This window comes from Simochromis diagramma, unplaced genomic scaffold, assembly GCF_900408965.1.
Source record: "Simochromis diagramma unplaced genomic scaffold, fSimDia1.1 OVJJ01000216.1, whole genome shotgun sequence".
Classification (NCBI taxonomy): Eukaryota; Metazoa; Chordata; class Actinopteri; order Cichliformes; family Cichlidae; genus Simochromis; species Simochromis diagramma.
The window spans coordinates 5,849,340-5,869,245 of NW_024386883.1; the positions used below are offsets into that span (position 1 = coordinate 5,849,340).

The following is a 19,906-nucleotide window of genomic DNA, read 5'->3' on the forward strand; positions in this document are numbered from 1 at the left end:
ATCTAACTGTTCTTTTTTGTTGCATTTGTACCATTTGGAAGAATTCCACAGAAGAACAGACGAGAAGAATTTACCTGAGAAAAGAGGCAGCGTGAGCTCTGGGTACATGCTGGCAAGCTGGATGGAGAGCTGCGCAAGGCTGACACTGTACAGAGGAGGGAGGGGGCCGTGCGTCCCATACAAAATATTACCAGGCTTCTGCTCCACCATCCGCTTGGAGTATGCACACAGCTTAGATTCCAGCACCTGCAGGAAACATTTATTTTTAAATCTTTGCCAGGTTTTGGCTTTATGACTTTGTTTAATATGTGCCATGAAAGTGAGCATACCTGCATCAGCTGCATGGAGATTTCATATATTTCCCTGCTGGTGTCTGAGGCTTTGAACAGCACGAGGTTGAGCAAAGTCACAAGGTCACATGGATAATTCCTGGCATAATAAATAGAAAGAGCTATTGGTTACTGTAAGAACTCAACCAATGAGTATTAACAAGCAAGCGGGCATCGTGGTAAATAAAGTAAGCTTTATATCTACATCTGTTCCCTGATGGTAAAAACATCAGGAGTTCAGATTAGAACCACGGTGTGATTCCCGACCTGTTACCGCACACTGTGGCGATGGCCTTGAAGCAGCCAGATGCAAGCTGGTAAGACCCGGTGAAGCAGCGGTCCACGGCCCAGTTGAACAGGTTGATCTGATCTGGATTCAGTTCTAAAAGCAGAATGACCACCTCACACCCCAGACGATGCACCTAAAGGACGACATGTTATTGTGTTGAGGCACTATTGGGTGCATGTATTAAAAACTGATTTGTAACTTCTTAGATTAAACTAAAATGCCAAAATACATGTCATAGAGAGCTAACTGTACAACAAGTTAAACCAAGAAATCCTTGAGTCCACCTACCCGTAAGTCATGACAGGCCAAGATGTTGTCAAGCCATTTGTAGAGATAACCATCAGTAGAGAGACCCACGTTGTCAAAAACTGGACCACAGCACAGAACTGCTGACATGGCCTGGGAGACAAAAGCAAAGCAATGCTTATATTTCTGTAAAATATCCTGAATTACTGCAAAAAGAAGTTTGGTGATTTGGGACCTGCTTACCTTGAGAGCACTATACTGGTAGCGAGTGATCTGGTGGTTGCGGTCACTGTACCGGTCAAGAGGCGTAAACATAACACTGAAGGGCCCGGCCCACTGGCTGAAGAGAATGAAGAGATGGTGCCTCAGAGACTGCTGAGGGAAGAGGAAGCGCCTGTGGTGGACTGCACAGACGTGAGAGAAAGAAAGAGAGACACTGAGGGTGAGAACAAGAGACAAAATGACTCCGAAAAGGCCAGTACGTTGCCTGCTACTGAAAAATGGACGTGTAGTAGTCAAACTATAAAATTACTATAAAATTAAGCTATAAAATTAAAAGGGTAAGAAGTAAAATAATAATCTTACCAGGCACACACTGGATGAGATTGGCTACCATCCCACTGAAATGAGCTCGTATGTCTTTGAGCACGTCCAGTTCTTTCTCATTCTCAGCCTCTAGAAGCATCCGGGTTAAGTCCACGTACTCGAGGAATAAAGCACCCAAGGCCAGGGAATCACGCTCCAGAGCTCCATTAGTGCTACAGGAAAACAAGGAGGAAAATAGGACCTTGGTAAACTAAATGAGACTAGAGTTACAGACAGGAGGAGATGAGAGATGAAAATAGTCTAACTTTTTGTGTGCATAAGGATCAAAGCCCAGTAAACAAAACGAGATGACTCAGTGCATGATACATGTATATGCTACCTGTCACTGATGACTCCTGCGTTAGCCAGTAGTTCAAATATCCTCAGCAGCTGCAGCCTGAGAAGATCCCTCCTCTCTCTACGCTTCTTGTTCTGGAAGCACAGACAGGTTGTTAGTTTCCTGCCACAAAGCAGATCCAGGATGTCAAAGTCATTTTACTTCCTGGGCCACAATCCACCAACTCTGACCTTAAGTAGGTCAGACCAGTGAATCTCCCCTTTTTGTCAGTGTAAAAAACTTGAACTACACACTGAATCCCTCAGATATCTTCAGCTAAGAAAAAAGAAGTGCAGTATTTCTGTTTTTCTACAGGATAATGGAATACTGCTGCAGTAAATGGAAGAAATTAGCAATTAACTCTTTCTTTCTATTGTAGATTTTGGACAAAATTGAACTTTTCTGTCATTTAAATGTTCATCTATTACTCCTTTACTTTGGTGTAGTATATATATGGCCATGGTCATTTGTCAGTAGGAAAAGCTTTAAAATGTTAAGGAAAAAAAATTACAGTGAAAGTCCAAAATCGTGATTAACCTTCTAGGACCCGGGGTCCACATATGTGGACATCACATTTTGGGTTATTTAGACCAAAATACTCAGTTTTGCTTTACAAGGGCCTGATATCCACTTACAAGGACATTATACTGCTACTGTTCTATCGAAATTTTAAATGAATATCCTTATATGTGGCTCTCATTTGTCTTAGAAACAAAAATTAGGTAAAACAAAATCTGGTAATTCTTTGTTTTTACATTCATCGTGTCCCAATCAGCCCAAATATCAAAGAGAAATAAAAAATGCATGCCATGGAAGAGTTCAGGTCTTAGGAGGTTAACACACAGTTGTCCCAGGTACCAGTATAACATGCAGTACTTCTGATTATAGTGGACTGTGGACAAAAACCTATATTCCATTTTCATAAACAAAACATTATTAATCTATGGAAAACATCAGCTACAACCCTGATTTTATAGTAATCTAGTTTTATACTTAATCTAGAAAATATTCTCAATTTTGCACAGTCAGTTTTCTCTCACAACCTCGGTGTGTGTTTTACCTCAGGCCTACGTTCCAGTGCTTCTTTCATCAACGGATGGAGTTCTTCGACAAGCTCCCTGTTTGAGGGAGAAAAAAAAAATCAATCAATCAATGACCTGATTGCCAAAATGCTTAATGAGATTTCCTCCCCTGTATATAAATAGTTATTATTCATGGGAACAATGAAGATGTGTGACATAAATCTATGAAGTGCAACCCAAATGTCATGTTCCCTAAAACCACTAATCCTCAGACGCCGTAATGACGGAACAAATTTGTCTGGGCAGACCTTAATCTTTTTAATAACAATGAGAGCCTTTTCAGAAAATACTCTAGGTTAAAAATAGCTGATCTCCTTTAGAATGAAAATGCCATCCTGTCACAATGGAACCTCTGTGCTTTGAAAAAATGTGATATGTCTCTGCCCCTCCAAGAATTTCTCTTCTACATCACTGACTCATTTTCTTCTCTCAGTGTCAGGTATGCAGCTCATAAACAGACAGGTGAGAGTAGGTAAGATAAAACCCACTGAAGAATCGTGTCTTTCTCATGGAAGAGATTCAGATCAAATCTGGCATATCATCTACTTAGAACTGTATTTGTTCTGTCTATTCAGTCTTTTTCAGTTCATTCTCTGCCAAAGGCAAGAATAACATTAGCACTGAAACCTAGGCTAACATCATCAAAGCAGGATTTGTGTTTTATTACTGTTGTGTAGGTTATTGTTCCAGTACCTGAAGACCAGAGCATTTGTGCATCCGAATCCCAGCACTAGGGACTCTGTGATTTCCAGACTCTCAGCTCTCATCAGTGGGACGAGCTGCTTTAAAAGCCAGGCCACAGAGGGCGTGCCTATAACCTATGAAACATAAATAAATAAGTAAAACACACGCACACAGAGATCAATCTTTACATTTTAAAATATCACACTTTAAGTCCATTTTGCTCTTTGTTTCCAGATCCAATCATTTAAGCTTTTCATTAGTTGGAAATCAATAAATAATAGTGCACATTTCTAAACTCTACGTCTCTGCTATCAACTGAAGGACAAATGCGCACCTTGTTGTCGTAGGTGACGCTGCCATCAGGTGTGGTGGCAGTGATCTCAGGTGTAGACGCTCTGAGATGGCCAGGTGACATGATGCTTGGCTTAGCCACTCCGAGACAGAGGATTAGGTAATTGCGCCACAGTGAGATGTAGCTGTCGCTGGCGCCTGCTGTGCTCGTCTTCTTAGCGTTCACTGGGCTGCTGCATGAAGACAGGTGAAAATGCATTAGTTTAATCTTTCATACACAAGTTGCTATCATTGCATGTCATTTTATTTAGAGTGAAATCCTTAAAGTGTAATGTAATAAATGTGAGTTCATGTACTTGGGATCAACCAGAGGCAGCAGCAGCTGTAGCCGTGTGAAAACGTAGGGCCAGGCGTATCCTAGAGCAACGGGGCAGTGCTTAGGCAGATGCTCTTGCCGCAAAAAGATGTGCAAACAGAGCACCCATGGGTCCTTCACACACTGGGCAAAAATCCAGACATGGCTGGGGCTCTTCACGTCGTACGAACTGCTCACCAGTCGAGCCGTCCACTCCACTAGCCACTGGAGGTCAACGTGGTGGCTGAGAGGCAAGGTGGACTGAGAGAGGCAACAGGAGCAAATAAGTCATTTGTAAAATCACTTATCACATCCGATACACTTTTGTTACTGATCACTCTCACATTCTAAGCACAAATATACATACTGAGTCAGAAACAGCCACGTGAACAAAGCTGTCCATTACAGCAGGGCTCAGCTGGTCCATGACCTCTATCATGGGTTTGTCATCGTCCTTTAGGGAAAGACATTTATAGAATCAGCTATTTTTATAACAGCGTCACACAATGCATGTCTAATCACAGCAAGTCAGATGGCTCTCCTTCCATCCTATTTCCATACCCTTTCTCCCTCTTTAATCACAGTTTGTCACAAGATTGCTGTTGCATTTGTTACCGAACTGTTTTTGTATTTTTCTTCACTGCTTTGTTACCGTCTATAAAGTGAGACAAGCTGGTGAGCTGGTAGGAGAAGATGTGAGTTTTCTGTGCTTTACCTCAGCATGTCCCAGTGCCGTGAAGAGACAACGTATTTCTCTTAACACGCCGACTGCCAGCTTCCTTGTGCTGATCTGACACGAACAGAGGAGCAGCAGAGCAAGGCCCTCCACCGCATGGAGTACTGAACAATGAGGGCTTCGCTCTGGCAATCTAGGGCTGGCCTGATGGAAAGTTAGGAGGGTTAGTAAAAAGTAATTAAGCATGCATTTACAGACCGACAAACCCAGAAGACCTCAACAACCTTTCAAGCTCAGTGGCTTCTCTAAATGTTTTTAATATAATTTTAAATACACTGAACATCATGTCTCCTAAAGGAAAGGAAATAGTTGGCTTAAGTGTGACTGTCATAATGATAAAGTACTCTATACAAACCTCAACTCCCCCTCGCATCTTCCCCTGGAGCTGCAGAGCTAACCTCCACTGTGTGAGCAGCTGGAGAAGAAGCTTGACGGATGCATCCTGCAGACACTGATGGGTGTCTTGGACCTGGAAGTATTTAGCATACAACACTCCTGTTGTGAAGTGAACCCCCTTCGGTCATAAGTGGTAACAATGTTTTATGGCTAACACTTTGAAATTATGAATAAGCATATAATAAAGAGGTCCTATTGTAAGAAGCTACTATGATGGTTCTAAATGTTCACCTTTCAGTTTAAGGACCACATCACTCTGTGAGAATCTAAATTAGTTCTGGGGAAATGTTTCTAATATGTCACTATGTAGGTAGTATGATTTTAACACTTTAGAAGAGCAGCATGAAAACATCCGAAGGTTGTGCTATACCTCACGTAAAAGGAAATGTGTGTAACCAAAAAGGACGTCTTCCCTCCAGTCTGAGAAATCAAGTAACAGGCTCTGCAGGGAATTCTGGGAAATAAGACGAAGCTCATCGTCCATGTGCACTGTGAGTCTGAGGGACAGACGGACAGACGGACAAAAAATAAGCAAGATTTGTGTTACAAAGCTTATATTTCACTAAAATTAAACTAAAATTGCAACTGAGTGAAAAGAAATTTGAATCAAAAAAAGGATAAAACAATAATAAAAATATAAGGAAGCAGGAAATCTGGTTAGTTTTTGTGTATTGTTTGCACTGAATGCCTGTTCTGAAATTCCTACATGTTTCCCCTGAAAATATGTAACCACATTAAGACAAAAAAGCCTTAAAGTAACACAGAAACTAAAAAAACTAAACTGAAACCAAGAACTTGTACTGATATAGTTTGACTTATAATTTAATGTATTCTATTCTTTTAATGATTCAGTTTTTTTATTGTATTTGTGAGGAACTTGAGCTAGACCTGAAACTTACCTTGATAGCAAGTCTATGAGCTCAGGCTTGGACATGCCATCAGGAAGGATACGAGGAATGGCAGCCACACATGTCCTGAACAGGTCGATTTTAGGCTTCCTTTCACCACTAAAGATGGAAAACGGAGGAGTACATTGGACACTTATTTTCGATCACGTTTGCAAAATTTCAAACGGAATGAAACTCCACTTTGCAGTTACATACGTGATCATATCCTCTGGCTCTTTGTTGAGCATCTGGACGCTTGTGAGCATCATGCAACGACCCACCTCCTTGTCCAAGTGCCTCAGGATGTTGTCCAGAGCTTTTCGCACCTGGGAGTAGTACAAGGACATGCCTGTGGGGAACCAGCCAGAAACAGAGACGATGAAGGGGGAGACATTCAAATTACAGCAGCCTCCAGACACCCACACACACAAACACACACACAGACCTATTAGCTTGGCTTCCTCTTCAGTGAGTGTCTTGCTGAGATATGTTTTCTTCTTCTTCAGAGAGTTTCCAGAGGGCAGAGTGGCTCCTGTGTTGGGCATAGGAGGCTCTCCATCCTTCTGTTGGAGAGCATCTGCTATCACCAGGAACGCCCGCAGACCAATGTTCATACGCTGGAAGACGGATACAGCGCCAGTTTTTATGCCAGTTTTTCAAGAGCAATGGAAGATATAAAGCAGAATTCAATGTAGATCAACATTATTACATTGTTTCCCAGTAAGACACAGATCCTGCAGTGAATGTAGCTGAGCGGGATCTATTTATATAACTGCTGATATACTGTCAAAAAGCCTCACTGTGACTGTAAACATCCTTAAACTGTGCAAAGCATACTGCACTGTCAGATTACACCAATCGATAGTTTAGCACATAATGTCCAACACAGGATACGCTCACTGCCAAGTCCATCTCTCCTAACTATTATTAGGTAAAGTGAATATCCTCCGTTTCAGGCTAATTACGTTGAAGCTTCCAGCAGACCACATACTGTTCTTTACATTCCTTTGATAGAAATCAAAGTTGGAATGCTTAGATCTATAAAATGTCCCGGGGAGATCCACTGTTGATCTTTGTGCAACTGAATGCCTGTGTCCGCTCCCTTTTACCTCTGGGTTGAGACTGAAGGCTTTGGCAGGCTTCCCAACACTCAGCAGGTCAAATATGATCTCCTTCATAGCAAAATCGAGTCTCTCCTGAAGAAAGGACAAACATGCTGGAGTTACAGGATTTTAGAGGCAACATGGTGTGAGGCAGCAGGTGTATCTGCTGTCAGCAGTGGGACATTTTTAATAAAAACTATTTATAAAAATAAATCAAAGAAAAAAAAACAAACAAAACAGGACACTGAAGGTCTTATTTATACTTCTTATTTTGTCGGAGTCACAAAAACTCATGTCATGTAGCAACTGGGGTTTTACACGGTTGCTACATGACAGCAGCAAATGCAAGAGCAAAGAGTGCGCTGCACTTAAACAGAATTAGAGCAGGTTTCAAAACCCTCTGCCGCTAATTCAGACATCAGATAGAATGTAATCAATTTTGATAATGGATTCTAGTGAAATGTAAAAAAACATCTCATGTCCTACATTGTTGGTCAGCCTCTACTTTTCATTACTGTTTAGCTTTTGAGTAGTTACTGGAACCGAGCCATCTCAGAATTTTGGATTAATCATTGCATTGGTCTGTTTTTCAGTAACAGTACAGAAAAAACCCCCACTATGCTATGCACACAAATGTGACTTTATTTCTCTGAGCAAGAACAACACTTTATGTGGTTTGGTCGCTCATACCATTTATCAAGGTATTCATTTTTTACAGATAATGAAGGTTATAATCTTGGTTGTTTCTGTGTTTTATTTTTTTCCTCTTTGACTGTATTTAACTGGTTTATGGATTTTTATGTGTGTGTGCTATTAATTTATGCAACTTATGAGCGTACCACTTTTCTTCTTGTCCCCGGACACTCTTGAAAAAGAGATTTTTAATCTTAAGAGTTTATTTTTTTCATGGTTAAATGATAATAATGATAATAATAATACCTGGGCAATAAACTGGATAATCTTGACAAAAATATTCAGGGGCATGTCTCTGGGCACGACGCTACGACTCCCTTTGGGGAAGAGAGTGGTGGTGATGGACGTCAGGCGACTGAGGGACAAAGAGATGTAAATAATCTTAGCATTGTAATTCCTGATGCATTTGACTATATTTACAAGTGTACCATGTTTAAGGGAAATTCCACTAAATAACTTAATCATACAAGTTACGGCACAATTAAAAAAAGAAGAAGAAGAAGATTATTTCTGGAAAGATAACTAATGATTGCTTAACATGATGATACCGAGCTTCCGATTACATCTTACATGCTATTTTATAGAAAAGTAACAGATGTAGCATTACCTTTGTGTAGCAGTGTTGCTTTCACACTTTATCCGGATCATGTACACCCACAGCAGGCGGTAGAGTGATTCCAGAGCCACTCGTGCCATCTTGGGGTCTTTATTCTGCATTCACACGCATGCAGACAAAAAAACAATTAGACTTAAAACAGGTAGAGTTTGTTACACATTGGTAACAGAAATGTTTTCTCTCAAAACAAACCCTAAGGGGCATTTCTTTCTGTTATTGTACAGGCACAGTATAAATTGTTGCTGTGTGCCCAACATACACTGGATTCTAAAGATTTAAAGTGTAATCATAAACTTTACGAGGCTTTATGAGCCCCGGTCAGTCAGTCTCTAAGCTGCAGTGCTTCACTTGAAGCAATAAACACTGACGGGTGATTTTAAAGCTGAAGGGCTAGCGGGTAGAGCAAATATTTTGTAGTGTTTTGTGCATGTACAGTTCACTTTTCACACATAATTTATTTTTATGAGTATACTGTTTTGGGAAACAAACAGCCCTTTCTACAGTAATTTGTGCATTTGCATCGTACAGACGAAGCAGCTGACCTTGAGGTTCGAGAGGCAGTTGTTGAGAAAAATGTGCCAGCGGCTGAGGAAGAACTGCTTCTGACTGACACACAGCAGGCAGGTCACCAGAGGATACAGGGCCTGGTGCAGGGAGGGAAGACAGATGGGAGAAAATTAAATGAGGCGCATGACAAATTTGGGAGGGATGAACCGACCTGTCAGCCAAACATTGATGTTGATAAACAGCACTTCTCTGATTTGTTACAATTTTACTCTGGATGAAAGCTCAAAGGTAGTGCGATAATGGCACATCAATGCAAATTTCATCACTCATTCTTTCTCCCCAACTACACAAGCGACAGAGACAGTCTGACTAACTGCAAACTTTAACCCAGGTATTGAAATCAATCTTTGTCCATTAAAAAAAAAATGTATATACATGAAATCGCATGAAGAAAATCAAACCATCAACAGTGTGAGTTTTTAGAAGTGACTCATATTTACGGATTTTTAACAGAATATTCATGTCCAGCAGGCTCAGACCTGACATCTCCTCTATACAGTCATTCTTAAAGGTTATGTAAGTCAGAATGCAGATCATTCTTTAAAACAAATTCTTTGCTAATGATCAGCGCGGGTCGAGAGAGGCGTCGCGACTGGTTTTGGAACCTCTAACCTTGAGAAGCGCACCTGTCACTCCTTATCAAAGTGAGCACTCTTTATCTGATTCTCGCCCATTTCTTTCTTTCACTCAGACACCCAGAATGCAAATGAATAACAATTATGGAAAAGCACCACATTGCTATCATTCCTGTCATGTTTGTCAAGTATGATCTCCCTGACATGGCAGATGACTGCTTGTTAGTGTGCATGCCTCTGTGTAATTCACTTGGAAAAAGTGAACCCCCCCCCAAACAAGAACTTTTGTTTGGAGAGAGGTGTGTCAGGTCTTGGCTGCATATGGGTGGCTTGGAGTATGCAGAGAATCTGCAAAAATAATGCAGCACAGCGGCCTGATGGCATGTCTTGTTATCAAATGTGCCCGTCAAATAACCGCAGGACACATCCCAAAGGTAGGGCTACATCTTAGAGAATGCACCACCTCAGCGAGCGTTGTCGTGCATCTAAGAAATTTCTGAGAAGTTGTGTCTATATTTTAAGGAAGTTATAGCACTGAAAATCACATACAGTTCAGTAACCTTGTAATCAAAGCCTAGCCTTAGTGCACTGTTTTAATGAGTCAGATGAACTGCTGATTTCCCTGCCTACCTCCATGCTGTAGGCAAACACTGTCCATCTGGCGCAGCTTCAAAAAATAGCCAGTGCGCTGTACACTACACTCTTATCTCGTTCCCACGAAGAGATAAAAGCCCACATGTTGGGAGAGTTACAGTAAGTGCTTTCACCAACTGCTAGTAATGGAGAGGAAATGAAGAGAGATTACCAGTGGTGAAACCGAATACGGGGAAAAAGTTACCAGAGAGTGTTTCTTCCTAGAGGACAGGTCCAGTGTGGTGTCGTACAAACTTTCGACAAAATTTCGTAGACACGGCACGTTCACCTCATTCTTCACGGTCTGGTGGAGGAGAGATAATGCAGAAGTTATGTCGATATACATTGGATTTCATTTTTCCCCCCACCAGAACAATTTCTGTTAACCTGATCGAGACAAACGGAGCATTATATACTGATGATCCTAAGACATCAGACTTATCATATAAATGGAGAGCAGTAATTTCAATCTGGGCCTGTCCTAATGTCTACTCTTTTTTGTTCTGAGGAGTAAGATTAAATGCACTTACAGCAGCTACAGGTACGAGTATTTCCACAAAGAGTCCAGCTAATGAGTGCTTAATGTCTTTATCTTTCACTTCCAGGAAATACTGTGCACACTCCTGCAGACAGAGAGAAGGAAAGAAAGAAAGAGAGAGAAAGTGATAAAAAAAATCTCTGTATATGTCCATTGCTTTGTTTTGCAATGGATCATGGGAATTCTTGCAACTACGACTCACATCAGAGGCGTGAAAAACAAGGCAATTAACCCAGATTACTTTGTAGAACTTGGTTAGAAAGCCATATGATGACACTTAAGAGCTTCCAGGTACAAATATTCCAACCAAAAAACCAAAAAATCTACATCATTCCTTTAAGCTTTCTAAATACAGCCCACTGTGGCAAGGAAGCTATTACAGTAGTAGCTCAGTCTACCTGCATGAACTGGAAGGAAGCTTCAAAGTCTTCCACTGGGTACATTTTGATGCGGAAAAACTTGAGTCCCATGATGAGGCTGATGGTGGACTGGATGACGTACGGGCTCTGCTCTTTCTGCCTCAGCTCCTTGAGCTCGGAGATGAACTTCTTCCTCACTGCTGGGAACCTGCCAAGGAAATGGTGACCAGATATGAGCAAGTCTCGTGAGTTTTAGTAAATACCATTATATCTATGTCTAAGTAGGGGGGGTTACATTTGAAGAATAACTAAAACAAAGCATCAAGAGTCTTCTAATCTCTGTTTATTTGCATAGATTGAGCACATTTAGTCTGCCCCCCCCCTTTTTAAAAACACATGCACATGGGTATATGCTTTTTTGCATATGTACCAACCAGCCAGATAGATTCTACCAACAGTCCAACAGTGCTCTACAAGCCTATATTTAGAAAGGCGCTGGAGGGGCAATGTGCAGGGAATATGTACGTGTGCTACTGCAGCAGTTTAGTAAGTGAAATAGTTATTAGCCTTGTTCTACGTGCAGAGTTTAAATAAAGCACATATAAACACTGTTATCATTAACTAAACTGAAAAGAGTGTGTACTCAAATTTGTCATAGTCCTGTGTGTGCAGAATGCAGTGCAAATAAATAACATAGAAAGGTGATTCAGAATGCTACTTGATTAGTGTAAGAACACAAGACAGTTTTTCTCCTTTTGCTCAATTAGATCTCATACTTGGTCGATAACTTTGTTCCATTAACTTTGTGGATTTTTGGGGTTATTATCTTTGTGTGTGTGTGTTTGTGTGTGACAGTTTGTGAGCTGCCATGTGTAACTGTATTACATAGTAATAACTCAGTAAAATTGGATTTTTTATTTCTTTTTTTATCCTTCATCGCACATGACATTACGTGACACAGTTGGAGGACCCTTATCATTACCCTTATGCACACATTCAGACTTGAGGAACACAGCTATTACTACACTATGTTCTTTACTTGTGCTGAAGTCGGAGAGACGGCATTTGTAATCTCTGATTTCACTGAAAATTGGGTCAAAAAGAGGGCAGATAGCAACTGTTGCCACATATTAAATTTTTAACCCAGACAAACAGGCCCACAGCTGTAACACGACCTGGATTCTACTTCAAATTAAAGACAAAAAATACTTTTTTTTTCTCTCTGTTGTATTTCTACTCTATGACCACACATCCTTAGTCAGCAGTTTTTAAAGACTGACGAGACAAGCTGGACTTTCTTTTTATTGTGAGTTCCACAACCCCACTCACTGTAGACATCTGGGAAAACAATAACACTGTGAAATATTAAGATTTCTCGTACCCACTTCAGCTGTTACATTTTGAAAACACTGGCCTTAATATCAAGCACTCGCTTTCAGTTTTCATTGAGCTTTGGCTCTGTACATGTTGGGTCTTCAGGGAGATTTATTTCTGAATAAAAAAGTACTGGCAACAGGTACAATTACATGAGAGACACAAACATTTATTGCGTGCAGCTACACAAATATGCATACAGTGTAAGCAGTAATTAATTCAACAATACCTCGACTGAGCAACGACTCCCACTACTTCAGCATAGAGGTCAGCTACTATGTGCATGTTGCCTGTGTTAGGCCCCAGATACCTAAAAATTAAACATTAACATGAATATTATCAATCAAGTGCACTAGTTAGTTTTTACGAATTTGAAAATTAAAATGCATTTAATGCATTCTATTGTATCAATATAATTTTTATAGGTCGTCTGTCTTACCCTTCCTTGTATTTGAAGTGCTTGAAGGCCAGGTTAACGACTTCTTGGATGAGTCCATCCAAAAGAGGATGGAGGGGGATCTGCAGTAAAATGTAATTTTATTACATTTACTTTGTCACTTAAACACATACGAGCTATTCTGGAAGGACAATAATAATATGCATTATTATCAGTGCTTCTCCTTTAAACATTTAAAAGACATTATGCCAAACAGATCAGACTGCAAAATGTGCCCCACCTGCTTTAAAACTTCAATAAGCACCAGTGAAAAGATGAAATCTATCGCCAGATCCCTCCGCTCCAATAAGTAGTCCTTCTGTTGCTCATCACTGAGAAAGACAGACATAAGACGATATTAGTACACTTACAATAACGGTGTCTGTTCTGTTAGGCCCAGGTGCACAGAGCTGTGAAGGTCACTTTTGACTGCGCTATGTAATGCATTAATGTTGCCGGGTCTTCAAAGTTGTCATATTTTGGTTTCTACCTCAAATTCTATGTCTATGTTATATTAATGAGTAAGCGCGACATTCACACCTATGTTTGGACAATGACTGACCATCACTCTAATCATCCTCATCTAAATTTCAGGCTGGTTTGGGAATATTTGAGCCTACATTGCTTGAAATAAATCATTTTAAAAGGAAGGTATTTCACGATCCAGTTCATGTGTTCATGTGCACAAACAGCTCCAATATTTTAATCTTCTCTCACTTTTTTGACTTGGTGTTGGCCCGGGGTCGATATTCATGGGATTCGTCCTCCAGGCCATTTTGCCTCTTGTACCAGTCGAACAGAGTCTTCAGGATGGATGGCAGGCAGTACTCAGCAAGAGAACTCATAGAGTTAATCAGCTGGACAGATGACAGGAAGAAGAGACGGAGCCAAGAGACAAAGAGAAAGGATGGCAAAAAGGTTAGTCCTGTTCAAAATATGTGACAGTGTGTATAGTATGTGTCCACATGAGACACACACACCTGGTCAAACTGTGGGTCTTCTCCTCTCTGCAGAGATTTGTTTAGTGGCTTCTCCTGCCAGATAAGAACAGACAGAGGTGGAAAACACTCATGTTAGTCTACTAGCATTATTAAATATTTTGCTTTGAATTTCAAGGAAAAGAAATTCAGTTCAGTTTCCTGACAGAACAAAATGGTCATTGTGTCCAAAAAGAGAGCGAGTGAGACTCATAAATCACTAGGTCAGAAGGTCAAAGCTAATAGTCGCATTTATTAAATGTAACACAAAGTGAAGAAGTTTACTTTGTCAAACAGACAAAAAAGTGAGATGAGAGGTTCAATATTCTGGCTCAGACATATTAGGGTTACTTTGTTGTTCAAAAAACTGGAAACACAGTGCGCCTCATTGTGAACCATAAACTGAAAATGATCATATAGAGACAAGCAAAGGTGTAAACATGCACAGTTCAAGTACACTAACAGGTACATCTAAGCCTGTACTATTTAGGACTGCCTGCTTTTTCAAATGATAACAGTACAGAGGAAAAAAACCTTGGGTTAAATGTGTATTTGATCGCTGACTCTGGAGTGTGCGTGGGTTTCCAAGGTAAAATACAATCCACTAAACACAGCGATAAAGAGAAGGCATTCCCTGATTTACTGCTTTGTCCATTTATTGCTTGGCTGGATTTTTTTTTTTTTTTTGCCTTTCCCATTTGTTTTTTTAGCCGTCAGAATTGATGCCTGAACGCCAACAAAGATACCCAACGGATTTACTTTGCCAAATGGATCGTCACGGCTTTGTCGTTTTGTTCCATTTGATCGACCTTTGTTGTTGTTATTATTTATTTTATTTTAATTTCAGTTGTTACAGACAGGACAGATATGGCTGGGGGATAGGAAAGGGAGAAATAAAGATGAAGGAACAGAAAAACAGAGGGGAAGAGGGACAGTGAGAGAGGACACTTAAAAAGAAAAAAAAAATCTCCCGGATCACCTGTTGAGAGAAAAAAAAAAAAAAAGAAAAAAAGAAAAAAGAACAAGCAAAAAACGAGAGCAACATAATAAACACAGCACCATCGCATTAATCTAACAGTGAATAACAATAAATACTAAATATTGAATGTTGTTGTGCAGCACGCAGGACCGACGGCACACAAATGTGCTTTAAGGTAGCAGCCAAGAAAGGTATAGTTTGTGTCTGTGAACACCCGTGTGTACACCTGTGTGCACACCTGTGTGGATCACTGCGCTTCAATTCAAAAGGATTTTCTGGATAGTTAAAAAAGGTTGGAAACTGTGGATTGCATAAAAATGTCGAGCCAATATACACTGTCATCCAAAGTTCCGATGACTAACATAATGAAATAAGATGGCCAAAATGCGTGTTTATGATGCTGTAACACAGACAGAAGTGGACTAAGCGTCATGGAGAGAAAAAAAAGAATGAATCGAAGCTCGGTCACTCACCAGTGGTTCAGCCATGATGATACGGATCTTGCGTTCAGAGAGCAAGGTGAAGTTGGCAAATAAGCTTTTTAGGACAAACTCGCCCGGCTTGCTCTCTGGGTCCACGTTGACAGGCGCCATGACGACGGGGCCCTTCCTCTCACCCAAGGGACCGCTGGCTGGTGGGATGGATGGCTTCAGCCCCACTGGAGAAGCTGATAAGACAGGCCAGTTAGTCTGAAGTACTCTGACTCTGTGGGTCACCCCTGAGTTACAGTAAATACTTCTGTGCCCCCAGCGTGCACACATTTTTTTACCAGCGTTACTGCTAACTGGAGCATATTTAATGCTAAAGGTTTTTGAACTACAGATCTCATCATTTTTGGGCCTTCAGCCTGTTTTTGCTTTTCTGAACCATGACAAACAGCGCTGAATATGCATTAGAAGTTCATATTTGCAATGCTCTCATGGTTGATGATTCTCACTTGTAGAGTCACGAGGAATGGGGTAGTGTAAAAATCATCTTCTTGAGCATAAATTGTATTCAAACTAATAAAAACCACATCTGTGTGTTCAAATTTCGACTGAGTTATGGCTCGGTGATGGACACCGATTCTGGCAATCCTTACACGATCCTCCCTGCTTTGCATTCATGCAGCTGAGTGCTATCTCCTGTGGTAATAAATCTCATACTCTGATAAATAAACAGAATGAAACATTTGCAGGTTTGATTCCCAGAATATGCCGGAGGAAAAAAACGTGTTAAGTACTTCCCCAACCCCCCAAACAAAACAAAGCAATAATTACCACAACATTTCCCAGATGTGTCTAGGAACGATGCCAGATCAAACTGACCTTTCATGACCATGTGACCTGACCTCACAGGAAAGGTGAGATGTAAATACTAACTCATGGACATGACAGGCCCCTTGAGTTAAACCCGAGCACTCAGGCTTTGCAAACAGGTGTTCATATGAATGCGCAAGCCTTTACGCTTACCAAGGCCCTTGATGAAGCTGATCACACTAGCCCTGCTCCATTTCGTTGGCACCTCCATGGTGCAGACAGCCTTACAAGGACACAGTGGGTGAAATGGGAAAAAAAAAACCGGTGGGATTTTACAGGCTGTGAAATACAGCAGCCATGATTAAAAACAAAAGCAATTCCTTGCAAGAGGTTAAAGTCACAGAGGACGTTTGTCTACTCCACCATTGTCAAAAATGCTACAGAAGTCCCTTTGATGTAAAGCTTTGGCACCAGGTCGGTTTAACCAAAGCTAAAAGTGTAAATCTCCATCCTTACGAAAATGAACGACAGAAAAAGCGAAACACACGAGCCTGAGGTCAAACAGAAAACTGTCATGACAGCAGCACTACAGCTCTATCCCACATTCAGTCCAAATCAAACAGGGTGATGAGCTGCAGCCACACACTGGAGGAGCCATAGCCAGAGCAAATCCGCCCAAGTGAAGATGCCTCGATGCTTCAGAGCCAAGAGAGCTCCAGTTGAAAGTTGAAGAGGAGGTGCAGAAGTGTCTTCTTAAAATAAAAGTAGACAACCAACAACCATTTATTCTGTCATAAGGGCAATCTACCAACAGGGATCAAAAAACCTTTCCAGTGTCCTGCTCCAGGAGAGGTTTGAGTAGATTAGAGGCTGCGTAGGGCCTCGTGCTCGAGAGCTATATGAGCCTACAGGTCAGCTATCAGTTTCTACTTTTGCTTCTGCTCCGCCTCCGACCTGCCAACACTGCTCTGCACAACAATTCCTGTGACCTTGAATTCTTTGAAGCCCTTTGGAAAGAAGTATTGAAATTAAGTGCTTCTTTGAAAATGGTTAAGGGCTGTCCTTAAGTAGCCAATAGCAGTTAAGTAAAGTCTGCCCTTTGTGGAGATCTGACCAGAAGAGTTAGGCTGGAATTTCAACACTGCTCCGAGAGCGAGCCGAGGGGCGGAGGGAGGTGCTATATATAGACTGCTGGCGGTCACTCTCTTACATACCCACCACTCCCACTGACCCCTACTCATACACAATTGCAGACACATGAGCACAAAGACATAATACACAGAAACACACACACTCACACACAATAGAAGGTGGTCTCAAACTGAGATAATCTATTACAACTGCTCAGTGAATCACAGTGGTGTACAAGCTTGTGTTTGAGAGTCGAAAGTCGTGGCGGCCCAGGAAAGCTGCGGTGGAGCACTTCCTGTGATCATCTGTAGACCATTTGTATGACTCAGCAATGAAGGGAGTAATTCAGCAGAATTCTACCATGTCCAGTCAATACAAGCCTGCCTTGGTTTAATTACATTTACAATAAATTTCAAATTTTAATTGAGAAAAATGTATTTAAAAATGTGCGAGCAAGAACGAGACAAAGGAAGAAAGGGACTGAAATGGCAAAGAGACGAAGAGGAATAAAAAGCAGAATTGACAGTAACAACACTGTTTTTCTTTGAGCCAAAATTTCATTGAAGGAAATTTCAATGCAGCTTTGATGCTGGATGGAGACAGCAACGCATTTTAAAACCCTGACTTGGACTGTGGGAATCAAGTCTTTACAATAATCAGCAGATTATCTGATAAAAATAGACCAAGTGGAGAGAATTTACATCTGGTGTTTACCTCCAACCATCATGTCATACTAGCAGACAAGCACCCTGGCGGGATGAGTCATGAATAACACGCATTATGAGACAGGGTGACTGCATACACATCTTGATGCATCAACAATGCAGCTGTCACACAGAAATCCTAATATGGACGTTTAAATTAAGGTTAGCATTTAATACCTTTAAGTTTTTCTGGGCTTGTGAAAAGACATATCAGTTGTGCACATGCTTGCACAGTCTGAGGGCAGTTTAATATGGACTGTGATGAATCACTTGTAAAAGCACAGACAACAACACAAACACACACTGACTCAACTCACCAAGACCAAGAAGAGCTAAACCTGTATGCTGGTAGAGAAAGTACCTGATAGATAAAGGTATTCTGGAGTTTTTATTGTGTTATTCTTGGTCATTTTTGAACTAACCCTTAGTTGTGTAGTTATGAGAGGTTTAAATTTGAATGAATATCAACAGCAGTGCAAATCTTAGCCACTGTAATCCAAAATACTGCCGTGTTGTTGTGAACATTACAGGTGAAAGAATTTAGAAATGTTTTTAAGGATGTAATTTTAAAAAAGGATTAAAACTAAAGCCGAAGTAGTTGACATTACGCGCATGAATATTTCAAAGCGATGGCAGGAGATGATGAGGTCAGCTATTTGTCTAGTGATTTCACTCCACAGCAACTTAAAAGTTAAAACACCAACCTAAGTTGGAGCTAAAAGCCTGATTCTTGGCTTTTAAGTCTTCTGATTGCTATCGATATCATGACCTTGAGCCAAACAAAACCAACATGTCTGCGTCTGGTCTACAGCTGTGACAAGTGAGGAAACACGTCTGTTTCTGCAGTGATTTCATTTTTTATTACATCACCAATAGCTCAAGGGGAACCATCGACACGGCCCATGAAATTCCTCCTTAACCACTGCACCGACGTAACCCCTGCTGTCAGTAACCTTCAAAGCACACCTGACACATGAGCTGTGCGAAAGGCAAGAAATTCTCATGGAATCTAGAGACTTCTCAAAGACGCACACATAAACAAACTGAAGACTACCACAAGACGTGATCAGCCAGTACAGGAAAATCACTGCAGCACAACAACAACAAAGCCTTATTGCTTATTTTTGCATTCTCTACAAGGTAAACTACAGGCTGCACGCAGATGAGTCCAAATGGGGCGATAATACAGCGATGTGTTCTGACTACTGTAATGTCTCAGATTTGTAAAGTACAGTATGTCCCAGTGAAAACAGTCGAGAGAGATGCTGCCGGTGACGGACTGCCTCACAGCGACCTACAGTGGCTTTACCTTCTGTTTTGTAAACAGATATTTTGAGTCTTCTGGACCGCACATAATAATATCACATGTAAACAGACAGCTTTGTTTTGTTTTTATTTATTGACAAATTCTGATTGACTTTAGAATTTCTGTACCAGGCTCAAAGTCAAATAGTGACACTTTTTTTTTCTTCTGTTGAGTAATGTTATGTATAGAAAACTGCTGAGAAGCCAGATTTACCCTCATTCTCTGGAGCTCTTGCTCAACTACTTGTCTTCCATTATTACGTTACGTAATATTGCCAAATGTTGACAGTGTCGATCACATTGTGTGCCGTCCGTTTGTCCCTGAACTCCAAACGTAAACACAAATAAGCATAGTCTGCACACTGCAGGATCCATTAATGATGAGTTGAGGGCAGACTGTATCACACATTTGTTGGGCACAGCAGCAAGCAACAACAACAGTGATCTGTTAGCTGTACTCA

General features: G+C 40.9%; 1 protein-coding gene across 9 annotated transcripts in view; it reads right to left on the minus strand.

Annotated features, from left to right (window-relative positions):
* The window catches only part of fryb (furry homolog b (Drosophila)), a 54,726-nt gene that overhangs the window by 18,579 nt on the left and 16,241 nt on the right, over positions 1 to 19,906 (minus strand). For 8 of the 9 annotated variants that reach the window (XM_040033316.1, XM_040033310.1, XM_040033313.1 and 5 more), the window contains exons 2-32: positions 15,541 to 15,734; positions 14,092 to 14,145; positions 13,829 to 13,968; positions 13,353 to 13,443; positions 13,115 to 13,194; positions 12,905 to 12,985; positions 11,341 to 11,509; positions 10,935 to 11,027; positions 10,610 to 10,708; positions 9,172 to 9,273; positions 8,621 to 8,724; positions 8,260 to 8,368; positions 7,327 to 7,413; positions 6,663 to 6,834; positions 6,434 to 6,566; positions 6,230 to 6,337; positions 5,701 to 5,827; positions 5,290 to 5,403; positions 4,914 to 5,078; positions 4,566 to 4,652; positions 4,200 to 4,459; positions 3,887 to 4,076; positions 3,562 to 3,686; positions 2,847 to 2,904; positions 1,790 to 1,881; positions 1,450 to 1,622; positions 1,108 to 1,268; positions 907 to 1,017; positions 597 to 751; positions 330 to 429; positions 75 to 246 (exon numbers count right to left, since the gene is read on the minus strand). In XM_040033316.1, coding sequence (XP_039889250.1) covers positions 75 to 246; positions 330 to 429; positions 597 to 751; positions 907 to 1,017; positions 1,108 to 1,268; positions 1,450 to 1,622; positions 1,790 to 1,881; positions 2,847 to 2,904; positions 3,562 to 3,686; positions 3,887 to 4,076; positions 4,200 to 4,459; positions 4,566 to 4,652; positions 4,914 to 5,078; positions 5,290 to 5,403; positions 5,701 to 5,827; positions 6,230 to 6,337; positions 6,434 to 6,566; positions 6,663 to 6,834; positions 7,327 to 7,413; positions 8,260 to 8,368; positions 8,621 to 8,724; positions 9,172 to 9,273; positions 10,610 to 10,708; positions 10,935 to 11,027; positions 11,341 to 11,509; positions 12,905 to 12,985; positions 13,115 to 13,194; positions 13,353 to 13,443; positions 13,829 to 13,968; positions 14,092 to 14,145; positions 15,541 to 15,660 — 3,832 coding nt within the window. In that variant the 5' untranslated portion in view covers positions 15,661 to 15,734. Of the gene's footprint in view, positions 1 to 74; positions 247 to 329; positions 430 to 596; positions 752 to 906; positions 1,018 to 1,107; positions 1,269 to 1,449; positions 1,623 to 1,789; positions 1,882 to 2,846; positions 2,905 to 3,561; positions 3,687 to 3,886; positions 4,077 to 4,199; positions 4,460 to 4,565; positions 4,653 to 4,913; positions 5,079 to 5,289; positions 5,404 to 5,700; positions 5,828 to 6,229; positions 6,338 to 6,433; positions 6,567 to 6,662; positions 6,835 to 7,326; positions 7,414 to 8,259; positions 8,369 to 8,620; positions 8,725 to 9,171; positions 9,274 to 10,609; positions 10,709 to 10,934; positions 11,028 to 11,340; positions 11,510 to 12,904; positions 12,986 to 13,114; positions 13,195 to 13,352; positions 13,444 to 13,828; positions 13,969 to 14,091; positions 14,146 to 15,540; positions 15,735 to 16,518; positions 19,891 to 19,906 lie in introns of those variants that run through there. The other variant, XM_040033315.1, reaches the window with a different exon arrangement.